A 23777-nucleotide genomic window follows, 5' to 3' on the forward strand; every position below is an offset into this window, starting at 1 on the left:
ATTAAGAGTTTCCGGTTTCTGTGACGGACACGGAACAGACGGCAATTATCAGGTCGTGCAGTAATGTGGATAGACGTCTGAGCGTTATCCAGCTTCGTCATTTTATGCGCATAGGTTGCGCAGCGTCGTATGTCTCCAACATAAAGCTCTCCGCCTGTGTGTTCATGGGTGTGTCGGTGTATGTTTAATCTCCTGGCTGACACGAAGACTCGTCTTGTCTGAATCCTCTTGAAGTTCATCAGCCGTCATGAGTTACACGACGGTAAGTCAGATGTGTTTAACAAGTGCATTTTACAAGTTTAATACCAGCTGTTTAATATCATTCTGAAAGATACTTTACTAAATACTGTTTTGGCGTTCCACCAAGTTTATTCCACATGGCATGCTCACTTATTTTTAGTATATCAACATTTTACTGCAGTCGTGTCTATTACAAATATGTGCTTTTAGTGACTTGCAATTAAATGATTATGTCCAGATTTATATGGAAGTCGTATCAGCTGTTACCAGAGACATTAGATAATATTTACGTACTAAGTGTGCATGCGTGCGTTTGAATATTCTTACCCCTTCATTGTCTACTATAATTTCTGTTTTGGGCTTTAAATTCTGTTCATGTGTCTTTCAGACTACTACGATTGCGGTAACAGTTGGGGTAGTGCTGGTCTCAACAGCAGGTGTGTTGGGATATCTTTACCTGAGCAGAAAAAGAAAACCAAAGATTACACTGGTTAATCCTTCTGAGAAATACCAGTTGAGGCTCATTGATAAAGAGGTATTACATGAATCCTTACTTTAACACGATGCACTTTAATTTAGTGTAAGGATGCAGCATTGTTTTTAAAATAAATCACTATTCCCATAGATTGTAAGCCGTGACACCCGCAAATTCCGGTTTGCTTTGCCCAGCCCAGAGCATGTGTTGGGATTACCAGTAGGTAAGCAATCTTTTTGAGTCAAGCCTTATTGATTGTGAGGGGGCAGAGGTGGACTGATGGTTAAGAAGCATAACTGCTAACAGAAAGGTGCTTGGTTTAAAGAATACAGATCCCACAACTGAAATTAGTTTTGCATGTGGAAATAAGATTGTTTGAACGTGCAGCTTTTCTTAAGTTTACAGTCTATTTAAACTGCTCTTGTCTCTGTCTTTCTCCTTCAAGGAAAACATGTTTATCTCTCTGCCAGGATTGACGGCAGCTTGACCGTGCGTCCCTACACACCAGTGTCCAGCGACGATGACAAGGGATTTGTTGACCTAGTTGTTAAGGTTCTTTTTGTCCTTATGCTTACTAAAACCTAATAAATTTGAATGAGAAAGTATGGAACCTGGAATTTCATATGCATGTATGTTACTTTGCAGATTTATTTTAAGAATGTGCACCCCAAGTTCCCTGAAGGAGGAAAGATGTCCCAGTACTTGGAGAGCTTGAGAATTGGAGATTTGATTGACTTCAGAGGACCAGGAGGTTTGCTGGAGTACAAGGGCGAAGGTGTGACTCATGCATGTTTCCTTAATATTTGACATGATGTATGTATTTACACAGTGACTACACCTTACACCTACATCTCCACCCGACAGGTCAGTTTGCTATAAAAGCTGGTGAGATCAAGGTTGCCAGAACTTTGGGTCTTATAGCCGGAGGAACGGGTACAGTGCCTTCATACTTAGTACTTCTAAAGATAAAGCCTTATGTGTCCACCTGATACAAAAATCAATTGATCTCTTCCATGTGTAGGTATTACTCCAATGTTGCAGCTTATTCGTGATATCATGAAGAACCCAGGTGACACGACCACATGCAGCTTGCTGTTTGCCAACCAGGTCGGTGTCCCATTAGAAAAATATGAAGGGATGGTTTATATGGCTATAGCTGTGATCATTTCTTACAATTCTGTCTTAATTTACTCCCCCTCGAGTTATTCCAAATCTGTATAATATTTTTTTTCTGATCAACACAAAGAAAGGTGTTGTTTAGAATTTCTGCAGGCAAATGTATTATGGGGACACAGCTGAATCACGAAGCTATTATGTGGCATTGGATGTGTTGGAATACAGTACGAGTACGAACCTCTTTCATTAGCATCTTTTTTCTCTAAATCTGTTAAGCAACATGTGCTTTTGTTTCGTATAGAAAAAGAGCAGTGTGCTTAGCGTCCTGTGAAAGACAGTTTAAAAGTAAAAAACAGTAAATGATAAATCGTCATTTTTGGATGTACCGAGTGCAGAATGAATCACTGATCTGATGTTCCAGTGATGGAAGGTTTGTTTATAAATGAATCCTCCAGGAAAATTATGTTCAACCAACTTTTTAACAAGCATAAATCTATTTTCTTCTTTTCTAGACTGAGAAGGACATTCTGTTGAAGGATGAGCTGGAGGAGATACAGGCAAGACATCCAAATCGCTTCAAACTCTGGTTCACAGTGGACAAAGCAGCCGCTGGTATGAAGCCTTCTAATAAAATACAATTTCTCCAATATAAAAGCAGTGCTTGAAATATCTGTATGGCACATGATCTTTCCTTAACATTTACTTGTATGTATGTATTTGTGTGCAGACTGGGAATACAGCCAGGGCTTCATCAATGCTGAGATGATTCAGGAGCATCTGCCTCCACCCAGTGATGACTGTATGATCCTTATGTGTGGCCCTCCTCCCATGATCCAGTTTGCCTGTATTCCCAATCTGGACAAGCTAGGCTACCGCCAACAGTTCACCTTTTAGACCTTTGTGGATGTGCAGGGTCACAGATCACTTCACAGACACTAACTTATCACCAAATGCCGCAAGTGCACAATCACTCTAAAGTAAAATTGAGCTTGCATAACAAGTAACCCAATTATAAAGCATATATATAGCGTTTACTAGCTATTTTGTTAAAAGGGAAGATTTGTTTTTTATATTACAAGCCTTTATTTAATGCAATGCAAAGATCGTCTGCACTGTACTGCACTGTTCACAATCGTGGATTGAGTTTTGTTATGCTGGAAGAGATCATGATAAATGACTGATTATAGAAGAGCCCCAATCTAATGCACTTGAAGAGTCTCTTATGTATTATGTGTGCTTTTGGACCTTAATGCTGAATATATAAGTATATAAAATGTGCCTATGTGATTTCACTGACATTGTGTACATTGTTATGAGATATATTTGCTGTCACTGGGGTATTTTTTAAGCATGCTGTACTCCATATATTTATCTGTTAACCGTGTTTAAATAGATTTAAAATGCTATGGCTGTACTTTATACAAAATGCACTAAAGGAAGGTGGAGTGAGTTGCTTATTAAAGTGTTTTCACGTGCATTGTCTTATTACTTGGTGTTTAGAACAACACATCATTCCACAATCCTAAACATACTCAATGTAATTTACATTGACAAAACTGACAAGGACAATAATTTGGGATTATTCGGTTGTTTAGTCTGATGTCACGCACCACATTTGGAAAGTCATTCCGTTTCCGGGTCCAAACGCTCAATAGGATGGTTTAGGCAAACAACAAACATGCTAATATACGCAAATGACTTGCTGTAAACCACAATCGTAACCTTTATTTTACGCAGTCCCAAATGGCCAACCAGTGATTCATTTTTCATGATTTATTCAAATATTGATGTGGAATATTTCGTAAGACTGCAGACTGTAGTATTAAATTAATAAAATGCTCCGCTTAAATGTGTGATGTGAGTAAACTGGTGATTAACAGCTGTTGAAGTTGTAGCCCCGCTTCAAATTTAGAGGGTATGGACGTGTCGTCACTTTGCCACGTGAGCACGCCGGAGCGTGCCCTCCTGGGTGGCAAAACACTCGGCAAAATGACTGCTTACAATATCAGGAAGCGCAATTCCGCGCAACTTTTCCGTGTCCAGGAACACTTGATTCCTTCCTAAGCCATAGGCAAGAGTTATAAGGATCACTGTCGAGTCCAGCTGCTTGTAATTTCAGCGAATAATTGCGTGTTTTAGTCCCGGTTCTTTGTTTCTCCTCAGCCATTTTGCTGCGTGTTTTACCACTCAGGGGAACGTATCCTGGCGCTCAAGGGAGCCGTGTCCACGTGGGAAAGTGACGTCAATGCAAACCCTATATAGGAGATTGTCTACAAAGTACAGCTGGTTTATCAGAAAATGAGTCCATCTTGAAACAGAGTTCACGAAGGGGAGTTTTTTTTATCTAAAGCCTGTCAACTGGATAATTGTGACGAGATTAACTTCAAATCTCACGATAAAAAGCATTTCAGTATTTTGTCTCTGTTCCAATTTTCACCCTTACTGCGGGGACCTATATATTGAAATAAAACCGCTGGAGGTTACAATTTAAAAACACTTCTTAAAGGGATAGTTCACCCCAAAATGAAACTTCCGTCATGAATTACTCACTCTCAATAAATGTCTTGTTTGGTTGAACAATGAGAAAGATCTTTGAACGAATGATTGTAACCAAACAGTTCATGGACATCATTGACTTCAAAGAAAATTACAATGGTGGTATCATCTTTATTTGTGGGTAAACCTTTCCCTTTAAACCACCAAATAAATTGCTTCGGTGCCCTAATAACAGTTTTACCAATTATTTCATGCAGCGTCAACCCTCACCAGCAGATGGCGCAGCTACGGTGTTATTTCTAAGACAACAGCGAGCCAGTTTAAACTCGCTGTCTCACACACAGCAGCATTCAACTATTTATTTCTTCATCCTACGGGTATTTAGTCGCCGTCTGGAAGAGGTCGCATTTCTTCAACAGCAGATTAGGACTAGCTCAGGTAAACACGCGAACGATAAAATGCAAGTGCAATCGAAAGCCATGTAAAATGTTATTCGTACACGCATCCTGTCACGGTAGCGGTTTCGTTGTCTCGATGCTAACCTGCTCTATTGTAACAGCGTTTGCTCATTTAAAGATCCCAAATTTCGCATTAATAAATAATTTTTTGATTACGGCATTTTTATAGGTAATGCTATAGTGATTTGTCGTTATTTTTATATGTTATGTATTATCATGCAATAATGCGTAAGTGTTGTGTCATGGCGTATAACGTTATAGGATTTTTTTTGTCTGTTCGTCCTCTAAAATCATCCGAAAAAGCCTGAAATGCGTTTGTTAGCAAGCAGGCTAATTACCGTTAGCCGTAGTTATTTAACTGTTACGTCAGCTTGACTCCGTGCTCATGATATATCAAATTAATATACACTCTTTCGAATAATCACATTCAATCCGGATGTGCATGTTTTGTCCGAATATGTTGTTATGGCAAACAGTTTACTGGTGCGTTTTAGACACAGCTATTATTTTAGGGAAATGATTCATGGTTTTCTTTGCAGTGTTTTTGGCAGAGAATTACAGTCCGTATTACAATCATTTTATTACAGATAACATGGTTATTGAGGTTAAAAAACATAAATCGCTACAAATCAAACGAAAACTGTGGTAAGGGTAACCCAGGTTAATATTTTTAATTATTTACAATTTTTAAAAGTGTGTTTTGCTTTCAAGGCTGAATGCAAATTGACAGAGAAGCAAACACCAGGAGACTGGTTTAGACCCACCTCTCTATTCAAAGCTCTGCAGGTAAACTGTGTTTATTGTTTTTATGAGTTACCCAGTTGTCATGAGTTGACAACTTCAGTCAATAAAGTTTTGTTTTGACTGAAGATCTATTTTTCACACACAGTGAACTGAAGTAGTAGACTTCAGAGGTCCAGGAGGGGTTACAGGGCAGTCTACTGATGTCAGGCCAAATCAGGTCTGCCAGTCATGCGGACTGCCGGGTCACAGAGGAATGCCATGTTCCAGCTGACGTGGAGCTGATGGAACTTGGTCCCCTGCTCAAGGAGAATGGCCCTGGAGGAGCTACAGGACTCCAGTCAGAGGCAAGCGACATCGTTATTCGTTTGACTGGATTGCAATCTCCAGCGTTTCATATTCAGTGCCAGCACAAAATGTGCCAGGCTCATTTCGAGTGCTGATTCCTTCCGCAGGGAGCCAGTGGTCTGGTGGATGATGAAGAGGATGACGATGATGTTGGAGACATTCTGACTCTACCACTGCAGGCTCACCATGCAATGGAGAAGATGGAGGAATTTGTGCACAAGGTGTGACCATCAAACATGCAAATTAAAGTAATCACAGAGGTAATACAGAATCTCACGGTCGTTTTTTGTTCGGCAGGTGTGGGAAGGTCGCTGGAGGGTCATTCCCTTTCACGTCCTACCGGAGTGGCTGAAAGACAATGACTACCTCCTGCATGGTCATCGGCCCCCCATGCCCTCCTTCCGTGCCTGCTTCGGGAGCATTTTCAGGATTCACACAGAGACCGGGAATATCTGGACTCATTTGTTGGGTAGGTTAGGGTTACGCTGTTGAGCAGTCACAGAGCCAAGAGGCTATTGTGCACCTCATGCATATATTTAGTGCTTTAAGTATTCCTCAGATCGATTGCAAGGTTGGGGAACAAACACCGCTCTTATTTTAAGAGCATGTGGGATCAATAGAAACCTGTTAGTCATGCTTAGATTAAAAAAATCTAAGCATGACTAAATTAAAAGTCAATATACATTTGTTAACAAACATATAATATTTCATCATGTTAATTTAAAAAAAGGCAATAGACTTTATGTTTTTCTTTTTTGTTTGATTTTACAAAGGGTTAATCTTGTTCTTGTGCCTGGGCACACTTACCATGCTGAGGCCCAACATGTACTTCATGGCCCCTTTGCAGGAGAAGGTTGTGTTTGGCATGTTCTTCTTGGGTGCCGTGCTGTGCCTCAGCTTCTCCTGGCTTTTTCACACCGTCTACTGCCATTCTGAGAAAGTGTCTCGTACTTTCTCTAAGTGAGTTCACTGGTTCCTTGTTATTTGTGCAGTTTATGGTTAAAGTGGCTTCAAGGTCATTATTCTGTGTTTGTCTCTCAGACTTGACTACTCTGGCATTGCCCTGCTGATAATGGGCTCTTTCGTGCCCTGGCTTTACTACTCGTTCTACTGCTCACCTCAGCCACGTCTCATCTACCTCACAATCGTCTGTGTGCTGGGCATTGCAGCCATCGTCGTCGCGCAGTGGGACCGATTCTCCACTCCCCGTCACAGGCCCACCAGAGCAGGTGATGTATGGTCCGGTTGCCTTAAAGGAACAGTTCGGCCCAAGGATGAAAATTCTATCTTCATTTACTCACCCTCAAGTTGTTCCAGATCCGAAATGTCTTCGTTCTGACAAACACAAAGAAAGATATTAAAAATGAATGCTTGTAACCAAACACTTCTTGGACACCATTGACTACCATAGTAAGACAAATAGCTTAATAGATTTCTTTGTTCTGTTGATCACAAAAGAAGATATTTCGAAGAACGTGGAAATGCAAACTGTTCTGGGGCACTTTTGACTACAATAATTTTTCCTACTATTGTAGTCAATGGTGGTTAGGTTACAAGCCGCCTTCCAAATATCTTTCTCTGTGTTCATCAGAACGGATCTGGAACAACTTGAGGGTTAGTAAATGATAACAGAATTTTGATCTTTGGGTTAACTGTCCCTTTAATATGTGGAGACACTACTATTCATGCTGGTTCGCATTAGGACATTTTTCTTGATGCTAATATATATTTTAGGAGTTTTCATGGGTCTTGGCCTGAGTGGAATTGTCCCCACCATGCACTTCATCATTGAGGAGGGTTTTGTCAAAGCCACTACCGTTGGACAGATGGGCTGGTTCTATTTAATGGGTGCAATGTACATCACTGGTGCTGGGCTTTATGCTGCACGAATCCCTGAGCGTTATTTCCCGGGAAAGTGTGATATTTGGGTAAGTTAAAGCTTTTTTTAAGATCATACTGAAATACAGTGATTTGCAAACTTCTTAATTTTCCCTTTTTCTCTTAGTTTCACTCTCACCAGATATTTCATGTGCTGGTGGTGGCAGCAGCGTTCATTCATTTCTATGGGGTGTCCAACCTGCAGGAGTTCCGCTATGGCCTTGAGGGAGGCTGCACAGACGATACTCTCCTTTAAAATCTCCAACCTATGAACTACAAACCCATTCCTTATTAGTTATCATGCCCAGTTTTCCTTGATGATTGCTGTTTTATTCTTTGTGTTTAATTTTTGCTATAGATTGGAGTTTTGCCCTTTATCGTTTTACTGTTACAGTTAAAAAGCAATGCATAGATGTGAGGATGTGGTTAATCATTTCATAGATAGAACTCAATTCAGGAACTCTCCAGGATGTTATTCATTTCAGAAAGTACTTGTGTGTGATTAAAGGGCACCCTAGGCTGAAAGAGTAACTTACGGCTAGAGTGTGAACCTTTTATTTTTAGAACAATCTCTTGTGTTTTTTAAGCGAAGTAATAATGCATCACGCTCATTATCGTCCTGAAATTTACTGATGGGACAATGTCTACATTTACATTTGGCATTTATGCATTGGGCAGATGCTTTTATCCAAAGCGACTTACATTGCATTTACTATGCATTTGTTTTTGAGTATGTGCAATCACAGGGATCGAAACCTGGCATTGCTAGCACCATGCTCTAACCACTGAGCTACAACATTTACAGTTCAAACAGTCCTTCTAGGTCAAACAAAAAAGTAAACAGGTTAACGGTTGCACCTTACAGCACAGATATTGAAAATCAATGTTAAAGCCTCTGCATAGATACATCTGTGCAGCCTGTAAAGTTAACACTTTCCTGTAAAGTATAAAATTATTCCTGTGCCTTAGGCCACTGGAAATAGGTTTAAATAGTTGAGCCAAAACTACAGTGTAGTAAATTTCACGAGTCAAATATAACTAATATTATCTTTGCAAGCAATCCAATCAAATTATATTAAAAAACCTTGTCATTTATTAACTTTCTCAGACTGCAGTTTGTATAAAGTAGTGTATGATTCTTTTTAAATAAGCTCACTGTGTGGCTCTACCACAAATACTAAACTATCCATATATTCATGTGTTATGTGTAGAGGGGAAAATCATTTACATTTAAGTAAAATGTTTTAATAAATATTTATGGATCTTAATCTCCGCTCTCTTGTCTTGTCGTTTTGATTGAATAAATGTATAATTGAATGAACAAAATAGAATGTATTAACAGGCATTCGATTTTTGGACTATTCTTGTCATTTTATCACACAACTATCGCAAGACGTAGTCTGAAAATGGAGTCTCTGTGATGCTGAGCGGAACGTGGAATTAAGGTGGTTTGTTTTCAGCCGGTCTGTTTTGGCAGTTGCACATGTATTAGCAAGTAGCCGGTTAAATCGCCTAGTATTTGCCAACTTGTGTATATTATTTTGCTTTACTTGACTATACGTGTCCATAATTGTGAGGGAAATATTTGGGTAATACGTTTGTTTGAGAAGGAGCAGATTTACCTCATGATCTACGTCAGAGGCGAGTACTCTTTACTAACATTACCAGTTAATTTAGCCTGTTAGCTAATAGATTAATATGAGCTTATCATATGCATTGACAGCAGGAACATAATACAAATTTATTTCTAATGGCTTGTCAAATTTTAGTTTGAACGCAGTTGTGTGCCAAGATGGATGACAGTAAACAGTGCTCCTCTTCCGAGAGATCAGTAGACCCATCTCTTGTGTCAGAAGATGGGAAAAATGGGAAAGCGGTGTTGTGCCAGCGATGTGGTTCTAAGGTGCTTTGTCCAGGCATGGCAGTGTTTGCAGAAAAAGAGGTAACTTTGTGCTAATCTGGTGTGAAACATTGAATACACTCGTAAACGGTGTGTGTTACATAACATAATCATTTATTATAGAATACTTTTGCGTTTTTATGTAGTTAGTTAAGTGATTGAATATGATAACATTTATCACTACCATACTTTATTATTTTCTGTCAAATCCCTTCCAGCTGTTTCTGCCTTCAATGAAAAAGAAAACCTCCATAGGTCAATCAGAAGGAACATTGGATGGAGACACGTTAACTGCCCACTGGCTGGTTGATGACATGTACACATTTGAGAATGTGGGCTTTACTAAAGATGTTGGCAAAGTGAAGTACCTTATTTGTGCAGATTGTGAGATTGGACCCATTGGCTGGCATTGCCTGGATGATAAAAAGAGCTTTTATGTGGCATTGGACAGGGTGAACCACGAATAGAGCATGAATAGAAAATGACATGTGTAACTAAGATTCTTCATAACTGAAAAAATCTGTGTTTTATTGTATTGCAGAATTTTCAAAAAGTAGTAGTGATTTTGTTTGTTTATACTTTTTTATTATTATGTTTTCATACTCACCAACCTCTACAATAACATGCATCTGTGCCTGTCTGTATCATAACTGGCTTTTAGCTCAGCTTGCTATAGACAGAGATGATGCTTTTAAACATTTCCGAATACAAGGCCTTTTCCATCTCTCTTATCACTTTTGTCTTCACAACACATGAAGCCATGTCTGGGTATGAAGAGATTGAGAAGGACGGTGTTTATCAACTGACAATATTTGTCCTTGATCCTTTGAAAGACTTCTAATATTAAACTGAGATAACATTTCTAAAAGTGTCATGCATTTTATATAAATGTTCTTGGATGCATTTAACATATTAAGGTGTAAGGATAGAATAGAATATATTTCTTGAACTGTCTTGTGGTTTAATAGTTTTCTAAAGGCCCCGCTGATCCCAAAATGTTTTATACAAAAAAAGGAACCACATGAAACTACATTGCAATGCATGCTTTAAAGGGCAGTTAAGGACACATACTGGCATAATTTAAACGATTGTTACTTTTATTCAGTAAGATGCCATAATATTTGTTAGTAAAACATTACGTTGGAACTGCCACACCACACTGTTCACTAAATGAGGTCGTTTCCACCGATAGGCGGATCGAAGAACCGGGCATATCTGTCCTGTGATATAGGGGGCGACAAGACTTCCGAGTTGACGTGTGGTACGTGCTCGTAGATATTGCTTGCATGGACCGCTACAGTGGATGTTAATGGACCCCCAACACAAAGAAATGTAAAAACAAAAGTCAACTGCAACCCCGGCACGGTGAGATACTTTCTGTCTTGGCACAGCGTTTCATTATCCGCTGAAGGATCCGGCTGCGTTATGTATTCGGGTCATGTGACGGTACAAATCCACACTGGTTATATCAGTACGTGGTCTGAGAGCACCGTTTATACCACATTGCGCGGTGTGTGAGATGAATCGTGAATTTCGATTTCAAGCGGACCAAGAAAGCTAATGCTGACCGCCGTCCCCGAGCAACATATGTTACTTCCGAGTGGGTAACTTAAAAGAGTCCATTTAAAGAAGTAGATCCGGTGAAAACGAGGCTCTCTAAGCTATGGCACATCAATCCGCGCAAGTCACTTCTCTAAGTCAAAAGCAGCTTTACTTTTGGACAGACGTAAAAGCACACAGATACGTAAAAGTGGGATTTTTTGGATTAATATATCAATTTAAAATACAGTTTATAACTAGATGTGTTGTTGAAAGAAACGAATGTTATTTAATTTGTTAATTTTACGTTTTAAGCGGAGAGAAAAATAAACAATGGCATTTTCCTGAGCTTTGAAAATAAAATGGGACGCTTTCTGTGTGAGTTTTATCGACATTTAGGTGTGTCGGATCTTCTACCAAATACCTTGTTTAATTTGGAAAAAAAATTGTATATTGAATAAAGTACTTTTATCAGCGAATAATGGTGTTCGTTGTTTGCCATTATACAAACAAAGGTCTTTTTTGCATTTATTGTAAAAAAATACTTCGGTACTGGTTAATTTTTAACTTAAAATGGCTTCAGGAAATATGCAAAAAAAAAAATCTTAATCACATTTACATGTAATGATCACGTCGGATGAGAAAATGTAGCGTCTCTATTTTTGTAAGCGGAAGACGACTAAGCACTGTAACGTCGACACTTCGTCTGTGTGTACGTTTCCCAAAGTGGATGAGGATGTTAATTGTCGGAGTTCAGGTGTGATCATTCTTTAATATGGCTTATTTTCGATACTAATTAAAACATTTACTTCAACTTCAAACAGTTTACTGCAGTTTCCGCATGTCATCATTTGGATCAAGTTCCCCAGAATGACCCATTCACGACCCAACGAGTTTATTCCACCACCGGAGTGCCCTGTCTTTGAGCCCAGTTGGGAGGAATTTGCCGACCCTTTTGGGTTCATCAACAAAATACGTCCAATTGCTGAAAATACTGGCATCTGCAAGATCCGACCGCCCCCGGTAAGTTTCTTCGACATATACCATAACTGTCAAATGAAATTCAGATCTCGATAGTGTTTTTACTCGTAGATTGCAGCCCTCGGTTGAATCTCGAAACACTTTTCTAAAGACAGGTTTTTTCAACATGGCGGATTGCGGCTCCAGCCATTGCGAACGTTCGTAACTGTGCGTGAGCGTGTGCGCGCACTGCTACTAGCTATGCGTGAATGCTCGCGTGTGGCTACTCCTTTACCCACCACAACATCATTAGCTACTTTCTTAGAAAGGTAGTTTTAGTTAAATGGTTAATTTGGGGGTCACGTCTGAGTTTGTGCACATACTTCAAATACATATTTGGTTGATGGACTGTGTTGGAGCACATAATACAATGACTGTTATTGTCTTCTAAATCAACGTTAGTTAGTAACGTTAGGCATCCACCCAAACAGTCCAAACCAAACCTTAATACGTGAAATTCTTCATTTTAGTTCATTTTACCTTATTTTAAAACAGTCTGCGAATGATTTTTACTAGCTACTTGCACTGTTGGTGCAACATTTACCACGAAACAACTTCCTTTTATTTTTCTCTCCAGCGTCTAAGCATTTTACTAAAAGATGACATTTAACTCCGATTCTGTGTGTAAATACAAATAATCAATACAACAAATGTTGTTAATACAAAACTTAGGTCAAACAAATATGTCCTTTGTACAGTTACAGTGATTCGGAAAGATTGCCTTGAATTAACAATGGCCACTTTTGCTTAAAAACAGTGCGAAACCGCTTCACGTTATTGTCGCTTATCAGATAAATGAGTTGAGGGTTTAACTTGAGACAAAAATGTAAAATGATTGTTTAAGTTTCAGGACGGTGATTGGTCTTCGCCGTTGTCCTCCATGTTGTTCGAGTTGAGGATTTGCATTTGGCTTGCCATCTGGCCATTGAAACCGAAATGTCATGTAAATAACGAGAAGTGAAATTCAATGCAGGTCGCGTTTTAAACGTGCACGTTACATTGTTGCACACGTTGTTGTCGTGGCTATACATTTTATAGCATTTGCCTTGTTCATAGTTGTTAACACCCTAAAACGGCGACCGTGGAAAGATAAGAGAGGTGTTGTCGTCACCAGTATCCATCCTTATAATAAGTATACTGGTTTTGTGGTTGATATTTGTGTACATAACGATATTCAAATATGATATTATTGTCCCTCAAAACAATGGCAAATATTCCCATTGTCGATTTTAGAATTTTAATATGATATGTGTTTGTATGTCCCTACGTTTGGATTCATCTACAGCAATACAGATCATTAAAAATAAACTATTTCGTGTTTGTGTATTTAATTGTATTTCAACATGATGCTAACACTTTGTGTTTTTATAAGCAGTTATATTATAAATGTTTTATTATATTTATGTGCTATGGGTACTGCTAAAAAAATAATCTTGTAAACGTCCATGCATTTATATATGGTTTATGTTTTAGATTTGTGGTGGTAAACACAAAAGCTAAAGCTATGCTTTTTTTTGTCAGGGATGGCAACCACCATTTGCCTGTGATGTGGACAGACTGCATTTCACCCCACGCATTCAAAGGCTCAATGAGTTAGAGGTAAGTACTCCTTCCTGCTGCTTGCCAGATACTTTGTGTTTGCAGACATATTCATGTGGTCTTATTTGGGGGCTTAAGTCCAACCCCAATGCTGAAGCAACAGGCGTGGCCTTTGTCTTACTTTAAAGCTTTGGGTGTTTTGTCAATTAAAAAAAAAAGGTCATTGGTTCAAAGCGGCATAAAATAGTGTTGCAAACAACTTGCTCAAGTAGTTATATGGACAAATTTTAGACACCAAAGTTTTCTTTGCAGACCAAAAATGATTGGAATTTGTATATATAGGTCATTTGTGTTGTATTGTTTCTTAGGCCCAGACCAGAGTGAAACTAAACTTTCTAGACCAGATAGCAAAGTTCTGGGAGCTGCAGGGCTGCACCTTGAAAATTCCTCATGTCGAGCGCAAAACGTTGGATCTATATGTGCTCTACAAGGTGGGTCTATGGTTTTCTTTAATAAAGGCTTGAACACGTAATGCTAATGCAATGTTCGCATTGCTTAATTTTTTTTACGCAATTTTGTGTTAGATGTTTCTTAGGCAAGTTTTAAAAATGTTCAAAAGTGCATGAACATATGTTATCAGAGGCCTTTTTCAAATCAAATATGGCTATAAACATGTTTTTTATGAAGATTTTATCGCCTCTGCATTTGTGTCTGTCCAGCTTGTCAAGGAGGAGGGAGGCTTTGAAGTGGTCTGCAAGGACCGAAGATGGACTCAGATTGCAATGAAGATGGGTTTTGCCCCTGGTAAAGCAGTTGGCTCTCACCTGCGTGCTCATTTTGAGAGGATTCTTTATCCTTACTATTTGTTCCAGAAGGGAGCTAATCTTATGGTGAGACTGCAAAAGGAAACTTTTTTTTTCCTTTTTATCTTTTAGTTCTGTTCATTTTGTTACATTTTCTTTTTTATGAAGCATTCTTGTACATAGTTATTCATTTACATTGCTGACAGGCTTTGTTTTTGTTGTTGTTGACATATTCTCCTCTTAATGTATCCGAATAGAAATAGTGTATTATTTAGCATTGCTGAAAAGTACCCTAGTTTATTTTTGCATCATATATGTTGAGTGTAAATCAACTGTGCCTTAAAAAATAAGATGTGGTTATGTACAAATGTTTTATATAGAAATGTCTTTAGGACACAGGGCCATAAAGAGCATTAAATAAAATCGTGTGACCATTTTCTGTATATTTCTGTATAGTATACAGTTTTATTTGGTTGTAGTATTGTCTGGAACGCTATTTGTCTGTGTTTCTATGGCTTCAGTAGCTGGTTTCTCTGTGTACGTGTATGTAGTACCCACAGCCATAAAGGGGCTTGAATTCATTAATTGAGCCCTGAGCTCTAGACCCACATGCATGCTGCTTTTACCCCATGTTTAATACCATAGGAGTGACGTGCTTTTCCTCTTACTGTTACTGGTTTTAATGATGTCCACCCTGCTGTCATGTGACTCTGTTTAATTAGATAAGAGGAAAGTGCACACACATATAGTGCTTATGTAAATGCAGTCTTATGCATCTGTATTAGTTAATTAAAAATGCTAATTGTCAATTTCTATTGTAAATTGATGTGCTTGTTACTCGTCAGGCACAGAGTTAACATTTATGTGATCTCTTTGCACAATAGAACTCTCAGAAGCCAACTCTGACTAATGACACCAAAGACAAGGAGTATAAACCCCATGATCTGGCCCAGCGCCAGTCAGTCACACCAGCAGAAACCTGCACTATTGCCCGCAGAGCCAAGCGGACAGAGGTAAAGCATCTTTGGGCCTGGTTCTCTCTGGTCTATACCTAAATGCAAAACACTGCCTTAATAGTTGTAATGTCTTTTTAAAATTAGCTTTTCTCTTCGTAGGGCCGGTGTTTTAAATCACAACAAGATGAGGTGTGCGAAAACAAGCCTAACCTGAGGAGGAGAATGGGTCCGTGTGCGGCAAAACGGGAACCAGGTGTTTTTTCAAATTTCCCGATCTCTACTGAATCACTTAAAACTATTGCAACAACCGTTTATTTACATTCCACATCTTTTCCAGTGAAAGAAATACCAATCCAGGTGAAACAAGAACCCATTGAGCCAACAATTGAGGGTGAAAAATCAAAGGTGAGAATCACATAGCACCGTTTGTGTTGCACAAAATAGAAAATATGCCAAGCATTCCATTTGTGCTAATGATTGTTTTTATATCTTTGTTCCTCATAGGTGGAGCAATATATATGCTTGGTGTGTAGGGGTGGAGGCGATGAAGATAGACTTTTGCTTTGTGATGGGTGTGACGACAGTTACCACACCTTTTGCTTGATCCCACCACTTCATGATGTCCCCAAAGGTGACTGGAGGTGCCCCAAGTGCCTGGCTCAGGTAAGCCACTCCCATAATGCCTACATCTACAAACGGATGGTGTAAAATCTTTGTGTTTGTTACATGATTGTTTTTGAACTCATGTGACATTTACATAAGATTATTTTAAGAATCTAGTTTTGACTTTTGTATTATAACAAAGAGGGCATTTCTTTAGGGAAAGAGATTGTTTTTATTATACATTTTCACTGCACAAGTTGCTGAATGTTTGCAATCATTAACACTGGCTTTTATATTCTCCCTATAGGAGTGTGGTAAGCCACAAGTGGCTTTTGGGTTCGAGCAGGCCTCTAGAGACTACACCCTCCGCACCTTCGGGGACATGGCGGACTCATTTAAGTCCGACTACTTCAACATGCCAGTTCATGTATGTCTGATATTGTCTGATGCAATACAAACAATTTTATCCTTGCGCTTTTGAGTGACTGGCTGTTTTGTTTGGCAGATGGTTCCCACAGAGCTGGTGGAAAAGGAGTTCTGGCGACTGGTTAGCACCATTGAGGAGGATGTCACCGTGGAGTATGGGGCGGATATCGCCTCAAAGGACTTTGGAAGTGGCTTCCCTGTTAAAAACGGCACCTTCAAAGTCTCCCCAGAGGAGGAGGTAACCAATTTGCACTGAAGTCCTTGCAATTTAAATGCATTTATGTATTTGGCAGTATTGACGACTAATTAAAACAATCACATTTCATTTTGTACAGGGTTATCTGAGAAGTGGCTGGAACCTGAACAACATGCCAGTACTGGAAGCATCTGTGCTGACTCATGTCACTGCGGACATCTGTGGGATGAAGCTCCCATGGCTTTACGTGGGCATGTGCTTCTCCTCCTTTTGCTGGCACATTGAAGATCACTGGAGCTATTCCATCAACTATCTACACTGGTATTCAACTCTTTCATTATATAAAACCGTGATATGAACCTGCTCTTTCACTACTTGAATTGATACTTAGATGTTTGATATCCACTCAGCTATTGTTGTTGTTGTTGTTGATTTCCAGGGGAGAGCCGAAGACGTGGTATGGTGCTCCAGGCTATGCTGCTGATAAGTTGGAGAATGTGATGAAGAACCTGGCTCCCGAGCTCTTTGAGTCTCAGCCAGACCTACTCCACCAGCTGGTCACCATTATGAATCCAAATATCCTCATGGATCATGGAGTACCAGTGAGTTCCCACTGGATATATAGATGAAACAAAGGCCATTAATCACAGAAGACTGAATTTTTTGTTCTCCTTTTTATTCTTCACGTGAGGTGCATTATATCGATGAACTCATGTATTTGTCCTTTATAGATTTACCGTACAAACCAGTGTGCTGGCGAGTTTGTCATTACTTTCCCGAGGGCCTATCACAGCGGATTCAACCAAGGCTTTAACTTTGCTGAGGCTGTCAACTTCTGCACAGCAGACTGGGTAACGGCCGCTAAATATCCTAATCGATGTCAGAAACTATTAAATCTTACATCTGGAAGTTAGTGTGAGTTGCCATTTGCAACCTGCTTTTCATCTGCAATGTCACATGTTTGGAGTAAGAAAAAATGTTGGCGGCACCTTGATTTAAATTTTTTTGTATTTGAGAGGTATGTTCCGCAGTGGGACCAGATAAAAATGAAATGAGGGCTGAACACTTCAACATTGTCCAAAATCTTGCCTATTTTTATTTCAGCGTTTTAATTAAAGATTAGGACTTCTAGCACTTTTTCCCCTTTTCCCTCTTTAGAACAGTGAGCATAGGTGTATCATTCACAGTTGTAATAGTAGAATGTATTGAATTCAAGGGGGTCGCTTTTGATTTCGTGTTAAATTCAATGGAAAAACTAAAATGCTCTCTTGTGTTTCAGATATCTCTTGGACGGAAGTGTGTTGAGCACTATCGATCTCTGAACAGATATTGCGTTTTCTCCCACGATGAGATGCTCTGTAACATCGCCGCCAAGGCAGACAGCCTGGAGTTCGAACTGGCCTGTGCTGTTCATAAGGACATGAGCACTATGATTCAAGAAGAGAAGGTGCTTCGTGAGAGAGCCTATAAGCTGGTAGGTGCCTATTTTAAAGGCGTTAAACCTACTATCCCCAGATTTCGTTTTATTAGTTGATACAGTGTTTCTTTGTGGCTCAGTGTATGAATGCACTGTAAATGCTTTTGATACAATCGTCTGTCAAGTACATTAATGTGAATATATGACAACCATCATAAACTACAGAAGTACTTGAACTTGCCTATTTGATAACCGTTAGGTATCATGTCTGTTCAGCCTTTGTTTGTGTATGCATGCATGCTGTCTGTCTGTCTACTAATTGATCCCATTGTGTTCCCACATCTCTCTAGGGTGTGTGGCACTCCCAGCAGGTTGACTATGACTTACTGCCGGATGAGGAACGGCAGTGTGCTAAGTGCCGCACCACCTGTTACCTGTCTGCCATCACCTGTCCCTGTAGCCCCGAGCAGGTGGTCTGTCTACACCACATCCAAGACCTTTGCTCCTGCCCTGCTACCAGCTACACACTCAAGTGAGTGTTTGCAAAAGCCATTACAGCAATAATACTAAGAGCAACAGATCAAATGCAAAACTTTTTCCTTCAAAGATTTCACAGGTATTCTACAAATTAACCCTTATCTTTCGCTTGCGCAGCTACAAATACACCCTTGCCGAACTGAACCCCTATTTCCAGGCTGTGACGTCTCGTGCGGAGTCCTACGATGACTGGGCATCTAAAGTTAACAAGATTTTAAAAGCAGATCAAGATAATAAAAGTGGTAAGTTGTGTATACACTCAATACAGTTAATGAAATCGTGTTATATCTTAAAATTCTGGAAAGTTGGTCTAAAATAAGTTTATTTTTCTCATGACTAGATTTGGAGGATCTTCGCTCCTTGATCGTAGAAGCCGAGAATAAGATGTACCCCGAGACTGACCTGCTAAATCACCTGCGTCAAGTCATTCAGAGCGCAGAGAGGAGCGCTTCAGTGGCCCAACAACTTCTCAATGGCAAGAGACAGACGAGGTACATTTGATTCTTTATTCTAAATTACCAATCCATCTCAACTAGACCATGTGGTAGCATATAACTCTGTTGACAGGTATCGCTCTGGTGGGGGAAAGTCTCAGAATCAGCTCAATGTAGAAGAACTGCGATCGTTTGTCAATCAGTTGTATGATCTGCCTTGTACCATTCGACAGGCCCCTTTCTTAAAGGTATCCAACTGCACAACTTTGTTTTAATGTCTATATGCTGTTTCTCATCTCCAAGATTTATTGATCACATGATCTACACTTTCACAGGCGCTTTTAAGTCGTGTCGAACAGTTCCAGCAACAGAGCTTGGATCTCCTTGCAGAGGACATGCCGGGTTCCTCTGCCCTCCAAAGCCTCCTCGATGAAGGTGGAGGCCTGGATGTGGAGTTACCTCAGCTGGCAGTGTTGAGGCAGAGACTGGAGCAGGCCCGCTGGGTGGAGGCCGTTCAGCAAGCCAGCGATGAGCCGGCCAACCTCAGTCTAGATTGCATGAGGAGGCTCATAGATCAAGGAGTGGGCCTGGCACCTCACGTCTGTGTGGAACGAACCATGGCCCGCTTACAAGAGCTGCTCACTGTCTGCGAACATTGGGAAGAAAAGGCCCACAACATGCTCACTGCTAGGTTAGTGAAGTTTGTTTTGCATCACTTGTAACGCGTTTGAATGCTTATTTTACATTTAAGAGCTCTTTAAAACTTTTGATCAGTGTCACATTATTAAGAGCAAGATGTGCGAGTAGTGAAGGCAGCTTTTGGCAGTTCAGGTTTGCATGTGTTGGCAGAACGTGCTACAAAATGCAAATTTGCAAAATTGTACTTGCAAAATTTTTACTGTATTGATTTGATGGCTGCTTGACCACATGATAAAGTTCATTTACTATTAACAAACGATCTGATGGAGGGCAAAAATCATTCTACAATCCCCATAACCTTTTTTAGACCTCGTCATAGCATTGAAACTCTTGAGGCAGCCATACAAGAAGTGGACGGCATCCCAGCATACCTGCCCAGCTGTCTACAGATCACAGACTGTGTCAGTAGGGCCAGAGAATGGATACAAGAAGCAGATGCTCTTCAGGTGCATTTCACTTGTTTATATTATATAGTGCCTTGTATTAGTATTTGCAAACTTGTGGTTGGATGCATCTCACCCTTTTTCTGTCTGTCTTTTCTACAGGTTGCAGGGCGCATCCCGGTTCTTTCTACCCTTTCTGAACTTGTGTCAAGGGCCAAGGGTATTCCAGTAATGTTGGAACCCTTGACCCGGCTGGAAAGTTTGGTGTGTGAAGTACAGGCCTGGAAGGAGAGCGCAGCTAAAACATTCCTGTTAAGGAACTCATCCTATTCTCTTCTTGAGGTAGATTAAGTTGTAGTCTTTCAAGATCATGTATATAATATACATGTACGATTCCGTTTTTAATTTGAGTTTGTTTTTTTAGGTTCTGTGCCCTAGGTGTGAGACTGGAACTCAGAAGTCAAAGTCCAAAAAAGTCAAGGATGTCTCATTACCTTGCAAGAAACCTGATGTGAAACTGGATTCACTCTGTGATGTGGAAAAAGCACTTTCCACAAGCAAAGATACAGCGTTAGCAGTATGTCCCATCTCCACTTTTCATACAAATCAGATTAGTGTTGCTTACCTTCATATGTAATAATAAAATCTTTTTCGTTTATATATATAGCCTATATATATGGGTGTATGTGTAGAGCGAAACAAAAATTAGGAATGTGGAAACTCTAGGCAAACTTAATTAGTGAGCCTTACTTTGTCATAGTTGTCATTATTTACTATAAAGCATCCGGGTTTCTTCTCTAACCTTGTGTATTCTTTGTCTTACAGATGACCACTCTGGGTGATGTCCATCAGAAAGAGTTGGAGAGTCTGTTCATCTTAAGGACCTCAAATGAGTCAAAGTTGCATTCTTTACCCAGTAGTTTGGCCCCCACAGTGTGCTTGTGTCACACCGTTCCTGCAGGCCCAATGCTCCAGTGTGAACTCTGTCGAGATGCATACCACAGTGGCTGTGTACCAGGGTTCAACGACATTCCGGCGGGACAGCCATGGTTATGCCCGCTCTGTAAGCGGTCAGAGAAGCCCCCTCTGGATAAGGTGCTGCCACTGCTGGCGTCTTTACAGCGGATTCGGGTGCGGCTCCCAGAGGGTGATGCCCTGCGATATGTGATTGAAAGAACAGTGCGTTGGCAACACAGGGTGCAGCAGGTTTCTCTTCCGACACAGCATCCTAATGGAAAAGTAAGTTCTGTAATCCAATGAATGCCATAAACTTTTGTTCATTCTTCATGTTGTAATGCATTGTAAATTGTTTGCCCACAGGCAGGTGACATTTCTGGAATTGTATCATCTCACACACTGGAAGGGAGCATTGGTTCTTTCTACATGCTGCAGCCATGCATCCCTCTCGATGGTTAGTATTAATACGCTTATGTAAAGATCAAACAGTTTGTTTGTTTTATTGCGTGTTAATATTTAATATTTTGATTTGTAGCAGGCCTCAAAAGTGACTTGGAGGAGCTGTTGGTGGAAGGTCTTCTCCTGCAGGTGACTTTACCTGAACTCCAACAGCTTTATAGCAACCTGATCAACCGGTTTTCGCCACCCCAACACTCCCTGCAGAGCAGCGAACATGATCATCAGTATCACATTGCTCAAGACAGAAGTTCGCCTCACAAGAGCCCCCCGCACAGCAAAGGACAGGTGGGATAACAGTCAAGTTAGCTTTATTTATATATCGCTTTTTACAATTTTCATTGTTACAAAGCAGCTGTGCAAGAAAACATTGACTATAAGCAAAACATATAAGGTTATGCAAGTCAAAACACCGGTCAAATAACAGACAGACTATAAATTCCTATATGCAGTGTTAATGAAATAAAACTGGCAGGCAAAACCGTATGCAAACGGTGGCGAGGAACCCAAAACTCCATTGGAGGAGAAAAAGAAAACTGTCCCAGCTTACAAATGGTCTAAAAGGTGTTAGAATAAAGCATCATCCTATGGAAATCATTACCATTTTTGTTAAAACGTGTCCCATCTAGGATGGAGTTCCAGAGATCAGTCAGGAACCCGAGAAGGTTGAGAAGAATAGCAAACGGCGTCTAGAGAAGGAGAACCTGGACGGGCAACCCATAGACAAGATGAAGAAGCCCAAGAAGAAGAAGCCCAAAATGAGCAAAGAAAGGAGAAGAGCAGAGAAAAGAACCATCTCGCTCTCCAACTCCCTTTCTGACCCATCACATTCAGAAGACTCTGAGGAGGATTGGTCGGTGTGCTCTGCAAAGCGATGTCAACAGCCAGAAGGAAACGAGGTCAGCATTATTACTCATGGTCTGGAATTGACAAATTGACTTCATGTCTGAAGATTGAATGTACATGTCTGAAGATTGAATGTACTCTTTCCTGGTCCTCACAGGTAAATTGGGTCCAGTGTGATGGCAGCTGTAACCAGTGGTTCCACCAGGTTTGTGTCGGAGTGTCTGCTGAGCAGGCTGAGAATGAGGACTACATCTGCATCAGCTGCGCAATAAACAAATGAGGACCAAAAAAGGTTTTTTGAAGGAAAGTCAAAAAGGCTCCCTGTTTTGCACACAAGTTACAGCACCAAGAAAGCACCAGATGATATCCTCCTTCAAACCCCCTCCTTACTGAATACCGATCCCTCTCCCTTGGTGCTACTGCCTTCTTGATAGGACTGTTAACAAAAATCTGTATGATTCTTCTGCTATGTTTTTGTTTTTTTTGTATTTTTGAGGATTACCTTATATAACATTTTCTTTAAAGAACGTGATGCTTAGATGTACCTCAGGGGTTTCCATCCCATAAATGCAACCCATAAAAAACAACAGGGGACCTACGCTTCCCCAAATGTATTTTGTTCATATTTATTTTCTCCCCTGTCACCTTTTACATTTCTAATGTGAATTTATCAAATAACATTGATCTGGGCTATTTACACCAAATGTATTAATTGGACTAAACAAAATAGTCTGAACTTATTTTTGGAACCCACTGTTTTGGTACACGTGTCTAATAATATAAAATATTATTTATTTATCCCAGCAAAAAACTTTGCTGGTTACCCTGATTTTCAGTAGCTTGAAATCTTCTCTGATCTGTTGCTTGATGCATTAGAAGTGTTTGTACAGAATCCTTAAGTAGTGTCAGACGGGAGATGTAGCAGGCAGAGAAAAAGCTGTGTGAAAAATACTTTGTGATGTATACTGTGGCTTTCTTTAAACTCACAAAACAGATCTTTCTCATGTTAATTCAGTTGTGGAATAAAATGGTTTGTTCTCACCTATAAATACTGACCTTATACTGGATTTCTCAGACGTTTTTCTTGTCTTTAATATGTTTTTATTGCAATAAGTTAAATATGGAAAAGCCTAAATTGGAACCACGCAGCAAACGCTTAAACGCATTTCTATCAGAGTAAAGAGTTAGATGGCGACAACGAACAGATATTACTTTAAAGTACCGCGAGAGTGAGTCCTACGTTAAGCTGTATAGTCGATCTCGCGATAATTGTACGTCATACGCTTATCCGTCTGCGCATCGTCGAACTTGGCA

At 40.0% G+C, this 23777-nt stretch overlaps 4 protein-coding genes across 5 annotated transcripts; all 4 read left to right on the plus strand.

The window, feature by feature from the left end:
- The first annotated feature begins 25 nt into the window (after positions 1-25).
- On the plus strand, positions 26-3306 carry cyb5r1 (cytochrome b5 reductase 1). The gene is made up of 9 exons (XM_079483525.1): positions 26-262; positions 629-775; positions 866-938; positions 1161-1267; positions 1361-1490; positions 1580-1648; positions 1737-1822; positions 2344-2443; positions 2559-3306. Exons 1-9 carry the CDS (start codon positions 248-250, stop codon positions 2723-2725), a joined length of 894 nt encoding a protein of 297 aa, XP_079339651.1. The 5' UTR covers positions 26-247; the 3' UTR covers positions 2726-3306.
- Positions 3307-4586: 1280 nt separating this feature from the next.
- On the plus strand, positions 4587-9071 carry adipor1a (adiponectin receptor 1a). The gene is made up of 9 exons (XM_079482490.1): positions 4587-4765; positions 5497-5571; positions 5675-5873; positions 5982-6095; positions 6172-6343; positions 6648-6834; positions 6916-7103; positions 7609-7802; positions 7880-9071. Exons 3-9 carry the CDS (start codon positions 5730-5732, stop codon positions 8006-8008), a joined length of 1128 nt encoding a protein of 375 aa, XP_079338616.1. The 5' UTR covers positions 4587-4765; positions 5497-5571; positions 5675-5729; the 3' UTR covers positions 8009-9071.
- Positions 9072-9252: 181 nt separating this feature from the next.
- Positions 9253-10528, plus strand: rabif (RAB interacting factor). The gene is made up of 3 exons (XM_079482757.1): positions 9253-9393; positions 9522-9694; positions 9871-10528. The coding sequence occupies exons 2-3, from the start codon at positions 9545-9547 to the stop codon at positions 10117-10119; spliced, it is 399 nt and encodes a 132-aa protein (XP_079338883.1). The 5' UTR covers positions 9253-9393; positions 9522-9544; the 3' UTR covers positions 10120-10528.
- Positions 10529-10859: 331 nt separating this feature from the next.
- On the plus strand, positions 10860-23523 carry kdm5ba (lysine demethylase 5Ba). 2 transcript variants are annotated; one of them, XM_079482755.1, is made up of 28 exons: positions 10860-11017; positions 12016-12214; positions 13733-13810; positions 14119-14241; positions 14470-14640; positions 15438-15566; positions 15669-15762; positions 15847-15914; positions 16014-16172; positions 16420-16539; positions 16618-16776; positions 16874-17055; positions 17174-17336; positions 17466-17585; positions 18014-18208; positions 18502-18683; positions 18806-18930; positions 19029-19179; positions 19256-19370; positions 19458-19813; positions 20129-20267; positions 20367-20546; positions 20629-20781; positions 21030-21443; positions 21525-21615; positions 21697-21905; positions 22247-22516; positions 22621-23523. In XM_079482755.1, the coding sequence occupies exons 2-28, from the start codon at positions 12062-12064 to the stop codon at positions 22741-22743; spliced, it is 4422 nt and encodes a 1473-aa protein (XP_079338881.1). In that variant the 5' UTR covers positions 10860-11017; positions 12016-12061; the 3' UTR covers positions 22744-23523. The 2 variants fall into 2 exon arrangements, with proteins under 2 accessions (XP_079338881.1, XP_079338882.1); XM_079482756.1 differs by having other exon boundaries at positions 21700-21905.
- The last annotated feature ends 254 nt before the right edge of the window (positions 23524-23777 follow it).

The sequence above is a fragment of the Barbatula barbatula genome (assembly GCF_947034865.1).
Source record: "Barbatula barbatula genome assembly, chromosome: 20".
NCBI lineage: Eukaryota > Metazoa > Chordata > Actinopteri > Cypriniformes > Nemacheilidae > Barbatula > Barbatula barbatula.